This window comes from Podarcis raffonei, chromosome 16 (genome assembly GCF_027172205.1).
Source record: "Podarcis raffonei isolate rPodRaf1 chromosome 16, rPodRaf1.pri, whole genome shotgun sequence".
NCBI classification, from domain to species: Eukaryota; Metazoa; Chordata; class Lepidosauria; order Squamata; family Lacertidae; genus Podarcis; species Podarcis raffonei.
Window position 1 is genome coordinate 36,425,580 of NC_070617.1, and position 13,423 is coordinate 36,439,002.

The 13,423-nt window shown below is 45.4% G+C and overlaps 1 protein-coding gene across 7 annotated transcripts in view; it reads right to left on the minus strand.

The window, feature by feature from the left end:
• Positions 1 to 13,423, minus strand: part of GLT1D1 (glycosyltransferase 1 domain containing 1) — a 59,038-nt gene that overhangs the window by 11,402 nt on the left and 34,213 nt on the right. For 5 of the 7 annotated variants that reach the window (XM_053370019.1, XM_053370018.1, XM_053370021.1 and 2 more), the window contains 4 exons: positions 12,532 to 12,627; positions 9,001 to 9,050; positions 1,969 to 2,012; positions 1,104 to 1,224 (listed from right to left, as the gene is read on the minus strand). In XM_053370019.1, coding sequence (XP_053225994.1) covers positions 1,104 to 1,224; positions 1,969 to 2,012; positions 9,001 to 9,050; positions 12,532 to 12,627 — 311 coding nt within the window. Of the gene's footprint in view, positions 1 to 1,103; positions 1,225 to 1,968; positions 2,013 to 9,000; positions 9,074 to 12,531; positions 12,628 to 13,423 lie in introns of all 7 variants that reach the window. The other 2 variants (XM_053370023.1, XM_053370020.1) reach the window with 2 other exon arrangements.

The following is a 13,423-nucleotide window of genomic DNA, read 5'->3' on the forward strand; positions in this document are numbered from 1 at the left end:
GGGACGCGGGTGGCGCTGTGGGTTAAACCACAGAGCCTAGGACTTGCTGATCAGAAGGTCGGTGGTTCGAATCCCCGCAACGGGGTGAGCTCCCGTTGCTCTGTCTCAGCTCCTGCCAATTGAAAGCACATCAAAGTGCAAGTAGATAAATAGGTACCTCTCCAGTGGGAAGGTAAACAGCGTTTCCGTGTGCTGCTCTGGTTCGCCAGAAGTGGCTTAGTCATGCTGGCCACATGACCCGGAAGCTGTACGCCGGCTCCCTCGGCCAATAAAGCGAGATGAGCGCCGCAACCCCAGAGTCAGCCATGACTGGACCTAATGGTCAGGGGTCCCTTTACCTTTTCACTGGGGTGAGTTACAATTAAATCAGTTAAAAGAAATCTTTGTCAAGAAAACGGGGTAGGTCCATTTCTCTCTCCCTCCCTCTCTCTCTGATGTCAAATGCCAGGGTAAAGTGGTGTGTCTTCAGCATCCAACAAAAGCTACATCATGAAGATGCCAGGTGCATCTATATGCAGAGGGAATGTCACAATTTTGGGATGCCACAGAGAAGGCACTGTCCTAGGATGTAGCTACCCCCTGAACTTCTGAGGGTGCTGGAAGTATGAAGAGGGCCCCCTCTGCTGATCTTGGCACCTGAGATGGACTGTAAGGAAGGAGGCTGTCTCTCTACATCAGGCATAGGCAAACTCGGCCCTCCAGATGTTTTGGGACTACAACTCCCACCATCCCTGACCACTGGTCCTGTTAGCTAGGGATGATGGGAGTTGTAGTCCCAAAGCAGCTGGAGGGCAGAGTCTGCCTATGCCTGCTCTAGATATTGCTGGACAACAGCTCCCATCGCTCCTGACGATTGACGATTTTGATTGAGACTGACAAACAACAAGACGAAGGGCACAGCTTCCCATTCCTCACCCGCTGAGCATTTGTTAATTTCACAGGCCGGCTGAAACTGCAAGTTGCTAACTGTTCCTGCATAATGTTTTAGAGAAAGCCCCTGTGTTTTGCAGGCTTTGAAAGGCAGACAGGGAAGCTGATGGAGATTTCAAACCAGCCGAGCAAGGAAATGTTCAACATGAAGGTCAACGTTCAGATGCAATTACCTCTAAGATTGTGGCCGACATCCCCTCCGAAATGGAACTGTTGACAACGGCAAAGCATTTTTTCACAAGAGCGTGCAGGTCTTCTTGAGAGATCTCCTGAAGCAAATGCACCCCATCCGCCCTACCAAGCAAAGATGGTTTAGTCTGTTAGTTGGCCTCCAGACACTGGACTTCAGAATCGTCTGGAGATATTGGATGGCAGAAAGATTTTAGATTGAGCTGGGGATGAAACCTGGGAATTTCTGTGCACAAAGCAGATGCTCTAGCACTAATCTGTGGCCCCTCCCCATAAATTCAGGAACATCCACATAAAATGATTTCTGCCACATACTTTGGTGGTGTTATATCAAAATAAACAAATACTTAACACACACACCTTCCAATGTAGCAGCAAGACAGGATTAATCTCCCTTCTCCTGAAATGTTCCTAACCTCCCCTGCAGCTCCCCCATCCATAAACTGAAACGTAAACATTTTGGATTTAAATTTTGGATTATAAATGGCTAATTTTGCTCAGAGCTCTTTTTAGAGTTATCTATCAGCTGGCAAGCTGGTTTGCCTTTTCCAACATGGGTGAAAATCCAAGCCAGAGAAGAATTATGGGGTCATAATGCTTGTCTTGTATTCAAGGTGAATGTTACGAGCCCTTAACACTCATAATTCTGAGCCAGAAAATGTATGCTTCAGTAAAATCGCCACCTCAAACTGAAGTGAACATAGGAGGTCTCAGTAGGAATTGAGCTTCTTGAGTAAATCTGAGCAACATGGAAAGAGATTTGTTTGCAATGAGAATTCGGAGGAAATAAATATAGCTATATATTTTTCTATTTTTTTAAAAAAAACAACCTCCAAATTAGGAGCCTACCTTTTAATTTTCTCTTTGACTTCCTCTGCAAACAGTGGATCAACCTACGGCAGGGGAAATAAAACACAGGAAACTTATGAACAGCAAATCATCCTGCACATTGGGAAAATATTAATGGGCTAAGGTTGCAGTTTTGCTGGATACCAGGGTTGGGGAACCTCAGGACTTGGGCAAAATGTGGCCCTCCGGGCCCCTTCATCTGGCCCTTGGAACTTTCCTCACACCACACACCTAGATCACTGGCTCTGCTTTGAACCCTCCTTGAATGTTTTTGCCTGGATTAAAGGTGTGCTTGAACTCTGATACTGCTTCTCACTTGTCTGGTGGAGTGCGTAAGTGTAAAAGTAAAATTTACTTCACTCCTCTACCCCATTTTTTGCCTCTACTCTGCTGATCCTGAAGTGTGATGGTGCCTCTTGGTATCAGTCGCTGAGATGTTTGAGGAGAAAGCTTTTGAAGCTCCCAAACGAATGACCAGGAGGGAGAGAACATGCCAGCAGGGCATGTGTCTCCGCCGGATTCCTACTTGTGTGTAGGACCTCCTGACAGTCAGTGGACAAGGAGAACCCAAGGTGACTGGATCTGCCTTTTTTAATGTTCTGCTGGGCCCATGCTGGCAGGGGGAAGGGAGGAGGGCACTCCCCCCCTTTCTTTTTTGTTCTGGCCTTTAAAAACCCCCAAAACTATGCCAGCTCTAGGGGTTTAGATGCGAGAGCCTTGCCCATCCAAAAGCTACAGGTGAAGAACTTTCAGATTTGACAAGCATTTCTTCTGCTTCCTCTTACTTCATTTGTAAAGGTAAAGGTAAAGGGACCCCTGACCATTAAGTCCAGTCGTGGCCGACTCTGGGGTTGCGGCGCTCATCTTGCTTTATTGGCTGAGGGAGCCAGCGTACAGCTTCTGGGTCATGTGGCCAGCAGGACTAAGCCACTTCTGGCGAACCAGAGCAGCGCACGGAAACGCCGTTTACCTTCCCACCGGAGCGGTACCTATTGATCTACTTGGGACTGAGCAATGGGAGCTCACCCCGTTGCGGGGATTCAAACCGCCGACCTTCTGATCAGCAAGTCCTAGGCTCTGTGGTTTAACCCACAGCGCCACCCGCGTCCCTTCCTACTTTATTTGTACCCATCTCTAACAGACATTTATTGCTCCAGGGTGGTGTGGGAGGAAATGGGGGAGCTCGTATTTCCCAGCACCTCCAACACTGGCATGTAATTTCCTTTCTACCCTGTTCTACACTGGGTGAACACTGGCTGTGAACCTATCCAGTGTCTCACTGAAGAAGCAAAGGGAGGTGAGATTTGCCTCCAAGATGGTGGCTCTCTCTCTCTCCTTCCCTGGGGAGATCCCATTGGCCTTGGGGAGCACAGGAACTGATTCATCTGGCTGAGCCAGTGTGGTGTAGTGGTTAAGGGCGGTGGACTCATAATCTGGTGAACCGGGTTCGTGTCTCCGCTCCTCCACATGCAGCTGCTGGGTGACCTTGGGCTAGTCACACTTCTTTGAAGTCTCTCAGCCCCACTCACCTCACAGAGTGTTTGTTGTGGGGGAGGAAGGGAAAGGAGAATGTTAGCTGCTTTGAGACTCCTTCGGGTAGTGATAAAGCGGGATATCAAATCCAAACTCTTCGTCTACTTCTTCATCCTATGGTCCCCCAGGAATGCAGCCCAAGACATTCTTGTTCCACCAAGGTTTTAATGTGTTTAAATTTCATTCAGATAGGGTTTCAAAGCCTGTTTTCGTCTGTTGCAGATGCACTCTTGAACAACATTGGTGTTTAATAGTCACAAAATGCCTTGGCAGAGTCAAATCACCATGCAGAAATGCTTTACAAATAAGTAAATAATCTCATCCACTACAAAGCTGTTTCACTTGGTTTGGTTTCTTCTTCTTTTTTTACCAATCCCTGTGCTGCTGCAGTTTAAGCATTTTCAGAAACTTTCCCCCCCAAAAAAGGAAAGGAAAAAGCAGGTGTGCAATTAAACTTTAGGATATATAAATGTTTTGAGAAATTTCCCAAATTTGTGGGGCTAAGGTGGGACGCGCCTGCTTGTTTCTGGGGAAAGTGAAGCAGATGTAAAGTGAAGTGCCTGAAATCTTTCACAGGCTGCATCTGAAGGCATCGGAAACGCAAACCACATTATACCTGCTCCCAATTTTCTCTTCCACCCCAGTTCGCTTTCAAATCTTGCAGTGTATCAGAGTGGAAAGAAACAGAGATTAAAAAGAAAGAAAGAAAAATAACCAGCACAATGAAAAGCAGGAAGGTAATAAGACAACTCAATGTTCTAATGAAAATATAGGAGCTGAAGGTTCTAAGAGACAAGTTAATAAGAGAGGGGAAATTGCATTCGTTTTGCATCAGAGATGTTTCAGGGCTGGGGAAGGCAGGGGGAATAAATGACAGAAGGGGGCGAACAGTGCAGTTTCCAGGATATCAGACTGGCAAACCTTGCAAGCGGGGTTGATTTACCCAGGAAGATACGGTGTGCGTGTGTTTGCATAAGAATAAATACATGCACACTCTTGTATCCAAAACAGACGCCGAAGAGAGAAAGAACCTGAGAATGTAAGAAAAGCCCTGCTGGCTCAGGGCCCATCAAAGCCGGCCTCCTGTTCTTGCAGTGGCCAACCATATGCATGCAAACTGGACCTGATGAGCACAAGAGAAAGTCTCTCCCGTCCGATGGTTTCCAGAAACTGGTATTTAGAAGCACCCTGTGTCCTAACTCCCCAGTGGATGGGAGCAAGCATGAGCAGGCTTGCGAGATCCACTTTTCTTTTTAAACTAGAATCCTGAGCTCCGCCAAGTGGACTGGGACCTTCTGTTTCAACTGGCTTGTTTTACTGCACATTTTAAAGTGTGGATGTTTAATGTTTTGACTGAGTTGTTTTCCTGCTCTAAATGCTTTGATCTTAGAAGCCACCTTGGCAATTAAGCAGTATGTAAATGAATAAGCTCCAGGGATGCGGGTGGCACTGTGGGTTAAACCACTGAGCCTAGGACTTGCCGATCAGAAGATCGGAGGTTCGAATCCCCACGACGGGGTGAGCTCCCGTTGCTCAGTCCCTGCTCCTGCCAACCTAGCAGTTCAAAAGCAAGTCCAAGTGCAAGTAGATAAATAGGTACCACTCCAGCGGGAAGGTAAATGGCGTTTCCGTGCGCTGCTCTGGTTCTCCAGAAGCGGCTTAGTCATGCTGGCCACATGACCCAGAAGCTGTACGCCGGCTCCCTCGGCCAGTAAAGCGAGATGAGCGCCGCAACCCCTGAGTCGGCCATGACTGGACCTAATGGTCAGGGGTCCCTTTTCCTTTAAATGAATAAGCAACATGAACAACTCCATCCTGGGGAAGTGCCATGGCTCAGGGGCAGAACTTCTGTCTTGCAAGCAGAAGGTCCCAGGTTCAATCCCTGGCGTCTCCAGGTAGGGCGGGGAGAGCATCCCTGCCAGAAACTCTGGAGAGCTGCTGCCAGTTTGTGTAGGCAATACTGAGCTATGTAGAGCAATGTAAGGCAGCTTCCTATGAAGGTCCACAAGCAGCTGGGTCTCCCTCTCAAAAACCTTCCATGGCAGGCAGCATTGCCAGATTCAGAAGCAGAGAGCGCTCTTCCTAATGCGGCAGGACTGGAAGGCACAAATCGTATCAGTGGCCTAATACAGCATCAAAGAAACATGACCAAACATGACAAATCAATAGGCGTGGGCTCTCTTAAACGCAAAACTTCAGACGATGAGGGCAAAACGATTCACTTCAAGCCCTCCCCTCCCCCCACCCGGTTGCAAACAACCATCCTGGATAAACAAATTATTCTTCTTTAATGTGGCCATGGAAAACAGTCTTCCTTTTCTTTGATGTTTTATTTGGGGATGTTTTAGAGGGGGGGGGAGCCTGTCAGTTTATTTATTTATTTAATCCCATTTTATTACATCGCTTCCCATGAAGTATCTCGAAGCGACTTCACATTTATTTGTTTTTAAAAAGAAAGCCTCTGCAATTAAAAACAATCACAGAATTTCATATATAGAAATGCAAACCATAATTGAGGGAGATCTTTGTGTGGAAACACACTCGGCCCGTGTCGAAATATACCGCATAGGATTTGGCCTATTGAGAATTTATCATCAGAGTGCTTGAGTATACAGTCACACTTCGGGTTGAAGTAGCTTCGGGATAAGTATTTTTGGGTTGCGTGCTGCGGCGACCCGGAAGTAACGGAGCATGTTACTTCCGGGTTTCACCGCTTGCGCATGCGCAGGTCAAAATGACGTCACACGCATGCGAGGAAGTGGCAAATCGCGACCTGATGACGTGGGTTGCGTTCGCTTCTGGATGCGAACAGGGCTCCAGAACGTACCAGAGGTACCACTGTAAATAAAATTATGTTATTGATATAAAGAATTCCCTCTTCTGCCCCCTTACAGCCCCCCCCCCACCGGGGGGAAATTAACTCTGATATTAGTTGCTGCATTGGAGAACCTACCCTGGAGAATTTAACCTGAAGGGCATTTGTTTTCCATTACTTCTCTGCCCACCCCACTGCTCTCGACTTCAAACTTTCTTAGCACTACAAAGTTTCTCGCTGGATTCCAGTAAATCTGTTTTACCGGGGGTGTATCTCCACTGCCACTTCCATTGTCAGCTGGAATTCTGTGCAGACTCTTGCCAGACAGAAATCTCAGTCGTTTGCTACCAGCTGACATCTGTTAATTATGTGCAAACGCAAGACCGGCAGGAATGGCTTCAAAATAGCCAGAACACAGAGATGAGCTGTTGGTGCAGTCATAGGACATGTTTGATCCTGCTTGGTATGGAGGTCAAGAAGGACGATCTATATTTCAAAAGAGCAAACGGCACAGATGGAGGCAAACTGCAGCTGGGGGCAGGGGAGTCTGATTTTTAAAACAGGAAACAACACAAATGAAATGTTCTTTCCTTTCTCTCTCTCTCTGCCTTGTGGTTCCGATCCGGTTTGGGACTGTTGCATTTGCTTTTAAACTACAAAATAAAAATTTGTCATGTGTGAGCGTGTGGCTGGGTCTTTTTGCGGACTCAGTGATGTTACCAGCACTCGGGACATCCAAGAGCAATGAGTCCCACAGGTTAACAACCTTGTTTTGTATATTCCGTTTCAATATACAATGTGTAAGCAGGTAGCTCAATTCTGTTCTCATTCATTGGTTGTATGCCTTGTATTGTATTTTCAGCTGGTGAAGACTATCACAAAACAGTAGTATCATTCCGGAAACATTGTCCTTGAGACTTTTGGGACATCCTTCGTTGGAACTTTTGGAAAACATCTGCAAAAACCTTACTTTTTTTTTTGGTATGTAGGTTTTATTTTATTTGTTTTTTATCTTACATTTTGGAAATGTAAATCCAGTGTTTTTCCTTTATTTATTTTTTGGGGGGGCCCAAGAGAGTAAGGCCCTAAGCTATAGCTTGTTTAGTCTATACGTAAATCCGGCACTGATTGAGACCTCTGGCCCAGTTGTGAAAGAGGATACAAATTTGCACATGCTTCCTGTGTATGGCAGCTTGCATCCTCCTTTCCTTTTTTTTTTTTAAAAAAAAATGATATTTATTCAAAATTTCATGAATACGTAAGTATGAAAAAAGAAAAAAAACAGAAAAATACAGCGAAAAAATAAGATAAAAAGAAAAACAAAAAAGAAGAAAAATACAAATCTCAAATTACATCTTTTCATTTCTTATTTCTTAAACCTCCTCACACCTCCCTTTTTGTATTCTAATTTAATTCATTATTCCAGCAAATTATTCCCATATTTCTCAATTTTAATTTAAATAATTTATCTTAACAATCTAACAATCTAACAATCTAACAAACCTTACTTTTTAGACTTCTTAGTCTTTTTTTTGTTGAAACCTTTGAATAGCCATTGTGAGACTGACCTTTTGACGCCTATCTTGAACACATGGCTTGACGTTCTGCGCCACTAGTCTGTTACACTGCATATATGAACTCCAATAGATTCATTTTTACCTTTTGAATGATATTCTATTACATACGATTTAACAGTTATTAGCCTACGTGGTGTGTCTTCATTTGTGTTTGGGCAGCCACTTCATCAAGCTGATTGAAAGAAAACTCCACACCGTGAAAGGCAGAGATTGCATCAGGTGATTTTGGGTCTCTTGTGGCTATCCTACCCCCACTCCACACCAACAAACACTAAACTTTTTATTAAAAAAACTTTTAAAAACAGAAATTCTATGAGGAGCAGAGGCAGTTTAGTGGGTTATATTTTACTTTAACATTTTTAAGGTAAAGGTAAAGGGACCCCTGACCATTAGGTCCAGTCGTGGTCGACTCTGGGGTTGCGGCGCTCATCTCGCTTTATTGGCCGAGGGAGCCAGCGTACAGCTTCCGGGTCATGTGGCCAGTATGACTAAGCCGCTTCTGGCGAACCAGAGCAGCGCACGGAAACACCGTTTACCTTCCCGCTGGAGTGGTACCTATTTATCTACTTGCACTTTGACGTGCTATCGAACTGCTAGGTTGGCAGGAGCTGGGACTGAAGAACGGGAGCTCACCCCGTTGCGGGGATTTGAACTGCCCACCTTCTGATCGGCAAGTCCTAGGCTCTGTGGTTTAACCCACAGTGCCACCCGCGTCCCTTTAACATTTTTAGATGGCCTAAAAAACAAAAAATACAATTGTGCAAACTGGAAGTGAGTAGAAGGAGCATTATGGGTTTTTGAGGGGATACCTGCTGAGACCTTATGCGGGTGCCATAGGAGGTACTAGTGGGCACACTGGCACGTACGAGCACCAGGCTGGCAATCTTTGGTTTAGTGTGACCTTAAGGGCAGACAGATCTGACCCACGTGGCGTAATCTAGCAAGACATTCTGGTGGAAGCCCCACACAGCAGTTTTGAGGGATGACTCCTTCTCAGTGGGGGGCTATAGACTTAATAGCGCCTGCCTGCCATAGCACATGAAAACAAATTCACGCAAAGAATTTATATTTAGAAAGAATGCTTACAAAGAAAGCGGGGAAACTTACTGCGGGTCCAATTATAATCAGGTGTGTGCTGGGCTCCTCTCGGTGCCATTCTATCAAACAACAGGAGAGAGTTCTGGTTACAGGAAAATAAGCGTCATATTGTTCTGGTTAGGGCATTGTAAAGAGAAACTCGGGCAATCCATCAGTTAATTGGCTTATGCAAATTTTGACTCATTAAAAAAAAAAAAAGGAAGGTGCCCCCAACCTACTAGGCAGCAGACTTAAAATTAATTAATTAATCAACCACAAAGTTATTTTGCTGTTTCTGCAGGGAGGCACTCGTGAAAAGTCAATGAACACAGAAGCACTGGTCAGGGTAACAGGAACTGAACTCTGCATTTCCATAGCAGACGCGATACTGGAAAGCTCTTCGCAATCACGGTTCTGTTGATGTAACAATCATTCTGGCAAACCCGACAGCCATTATGCCCACTTCACAGCTGGGGGACTGAGGCCAAGACATTGTGATTTTCCCAAGTGCCCTACATTTTGCAGAGCTCCTTCAGATACAGGTCCTACTTGGTCTCTCTCCTAGCCATGGTATTCTGGCCTTCCTGTAGCTCAGTTAAAGAAACCATACTTGATCAATTCATATGCATCTTAATGAATTATTCAATCAATCAAATCTGCATGTGAATAAAACAACAGTCTACTATATATTTTGGAAAGTTGTCTGCTTGTTTGGTTTATGCATTTGGACATCTCACAAGAGTTGATATTTTGCATTATGCTTCCTGGGTTCAAGAAGCAAGTTTTCATCTATGCTTGGATAAAATTGGATGCCATTTTGAATCAAGATGGAAGACTGAACCAGTCAAAACTGCAATGATTTAAAACCAGATTCAAAAACCACATCGATTTTTTTTTTTTGGCCCTTAAGAATTCCTAAGTAACACCAGGCACAAGGCTGCTAGTTCTAAAGAAAAACAACATTCTGTCCCAATAAATTAATAAACAAGTTGTTACTTATTTTAGTATAGTGCTAGCAGAGGCATCCTCCCTCCTGTCTCACACTCATACATGAGAACATCTCTTCCTGGATGCTGCCTGCAGTGACAAGCACACACACATGATCTATGCCTCTCCACACACACACCCCAGTGGTCCTGCTTCCTTCACCTGCAAAAGTACGAACATCTGGCCAATTAACTGACTGAAACTCACACAATCAGCCTGCTAAGATTTCTTCAGTCAGGTGACAGCCCTATGTAGCAGCAAAGTGGATTATTACCCCATGTTCATATTTAGTGAGTAGAATTTACAGCTCAGCTTCAGCGCAGAGACTGGATTAGCCTGATGATTAAATTCATTGCTTAATCAATGTTCTCTTGCTGAGGGTCAGTTCCGAAGCCTTGTCACTTTCGTGGTTTCTCTTCAGTACAAGTGTAAATGCTTGTGCTCAGAGCTGTCTCTCTGAAGCCTGTCCCCTCCATATCTCCCTCTCTCCCTCTCTCCCTCCCTCTCTCTCTCTCTCTCTCACACACACACACGCGCAAATAAAAACACACTGCCATCCAGGCCCTGCCCCTGATTCTGTGTTCAGTACAGACTTCTTGACCTTTCCTTTTAAAAAATATTCCATGGCCTTGCCCAACTTGATCGCTTGGGCCTCATTTCTCATTGTGCCAGCCTTCCCCCAACCTGGTGCCCTCCAAGGCTTCAGATCCCACCAGACCCAACTAGCAGACTGCTTTGGGCTGATGGGAGTCCACCAACCTCAGGAGGACATCAGGTTGGAGAAGGGCTAGGGCAGGAACTACTGAGCCAAGTGGGACTATCAAGGGCAGGGGAGAAAGATTTGGTGCTGGCCAGCAGGTAATGGCTTTTCCCACCTGCCTTGCACCCCCACCCTAGGAGCCTTCATAAAGCAGATGTTTCCAGAGGAAGAACTATGGGGGTGGGGTGGGAGAGACTCTGTTTGCCATCAGGAGACGCTGCTCCACCTCCAGCCCAAGGAACCTTTCACAAAGGAACCTGCTGCCATGAATATAATGTGTATGTGTCTCTTTAATGGACTGAATAGAGGGAAATATTATGAGTCATGGGCATAGCTGTCAACCGCGGGAAAGTCCCTTATCCCAGTGCCGTGTCCCGCTGCTGTCCCTTATTGATGATGTCCCTTAATTTTCCCGGGTTTCAAAGGAAGCAACTCCTCTCCCTCCCTGCCTGCCAGCCAGGGAGGAGGGAGGCTCCAACTGTGGTGCTTGGCTGTGTTGCTCACCCAATAAGAAGTCTAAGAACGACTGGGGGGTGGAGCTTGCATGCCTTGTGCCGATCAAATCAGCTGCGTTGCCTGGGGACTCGCCTTTGCTCAGCGCTTCCAAGCAGAGAGGTGAAAGTGGTTTTTCTTGCTGCATCCCCTTCGCCGGGTTGCTGCGCTGTGGGAACCACCGCTTGAGGCTTCGTTTGGCTGCTGGCTGGGCTTTCTGCCTTTGGCTCGGAGGGGCTCAGAAGTTGAACATACCTGTGCTTGGAAAATCCCTTATTTTGGCTGCTGATCCCTTATTTTCGAGGCTGCTGGTCCCTTATTTTTAAATCTGTAAGTTGACAACTATGGTCATGGGGGTGTGGAGAGTGTATGTATGAACTTAACAGTGCTAGTTTGTTTTTGGGCTGCTGCTTTGTTGATACTGCCTTGTAGATTATAAACACTGTATTGATTTGTTAATCATATAATGTGAATTTTGCTTTAATTGTGATGTTTAGCTTTTTTTTTAGTTGAAATAAAAAAAATTAAAAATTGTCCAATAGCACCTTATAGACTATCTCAGGCCTATTTAATTGCTCATCTTCTAACATTGTGTATGCCATCAAATGGCAACAGTGCCCTTCAGCTCTCTATACATTGGTATCTCGGGTTACATACGCTTCAGGTTACAGACTCCGCTATCCCAGAAATAGTACCTCAGGTTAAGAACTTTGCTTCAGGATGAGAACAGAAATCACGCGGCGGCAGCAGGAGGCCCCATTAGCTAAAGTGGTGCTTCAGGTTAAGAACAGTTTCAGGTTAAGAACGGACCTCCGGAATGAATTAAGTACTTAACCCGAGGTACCACTGTATTGGACAAACAGGCCAAACCCTATTCCAAAGGATAAATGGACATAAACCTGACATCAGGAATCACAAGACAGAGAAACACGAAAGCTTATACCAGAACAAACTTAGTTGGTCTATAAGGTGCTACTGCACAATATTTATTTATTTATTTATTTATTTATTTATTTATTTATTTATTTATTTATTTCGGCTGCGTCAGATCAACGCAGCTACCTACCTGAATTTATTTTTTAGTTATTGCTTTGTTAACACAGTTTAACAGAGTAGCATTGTTTCACGGACGATTTGTTAATTATTCTAAATGTTTTGTGCTGTATCTGTGATGTTCTATTTCGTTCCATCGTGCTATCATTATTTATCGTTTGTAAGCCTCTTTGGGATCCCTTTGAATGAAAAGCATCGCAGAAACATAATGAATCAAAACCAATCCTGCATTTGCTACAAAGCGAAAGAGAAAGGAAGGGGGTACCAACCTGCAAAAGCATTCACTAGATAAAGAGGATCCTTGACTCTTCTCAGGCCGCATATCAAGAGGAAGAGGCGCAGGCTGCTGCTGTCCTGGAGAATCCCTGTATTGTTATTATTTTAAAAAGCAAGAATGTCAAGAAAGATTAAACATGCCTGGAAATGTGAAATATAGAAATTATGGTTCCCCCCTTCCTCTGGCCCAAGTGCTTGGCTCTCCCACCTTCCGTGGTCTTGGATGGTGAGCTCCCAATGACATCCTCATCCCTTCCATCGCATAGAAGTCAGTGCCTGTCGAATCAGACATGGGGCCTTGAAGTCACCACAGCCAGTTCCTCAAGGAGACACGGCAAACTGCTGCATAGATAAAGCCTTGGGTAGCCCCAGTGCTTGGCAGAGACAAGTCTCAGTCAGTAGGACCCACTGGGACTGCCCAGGCTCCTGACATTCTTAGAGAGACTTGTCTGGACTTTGATGACCTGTGCCCAGAGCTGACTTGACCTGCTTTGTTACCTCAACTCCTCTGCTGAAGAAGAGTTTGGATTTGATATCCTGCTTTATCACTACCCAAAGGAGTCTCAAAGCAGCTAACATTCTTCTTTCCCGTCCTCCCCCAAACACTCTGTGAGGTGAGTGAGGCTGAGAGACTTCAGAAAAGTGTGACTAACCCGGTTCACCAGATTACGAGTCTACCGCTCTTAACCACTACACCACACTGGCTCTGCTGAGCCCTAAAGATCCGGCAGAACAGGACAAAGATGGCACCACAGGTTGGGCCATCAACCTTTGTAGGGCCAGCAGGCGCATGTGGAATTTTGCATAAGTGCTGTGGGTGCCAGTCACAAAATGGCTGCCAAAGGGGTCTTTGTAGTATTGCATCAAATGGCTGCCACATCTAAA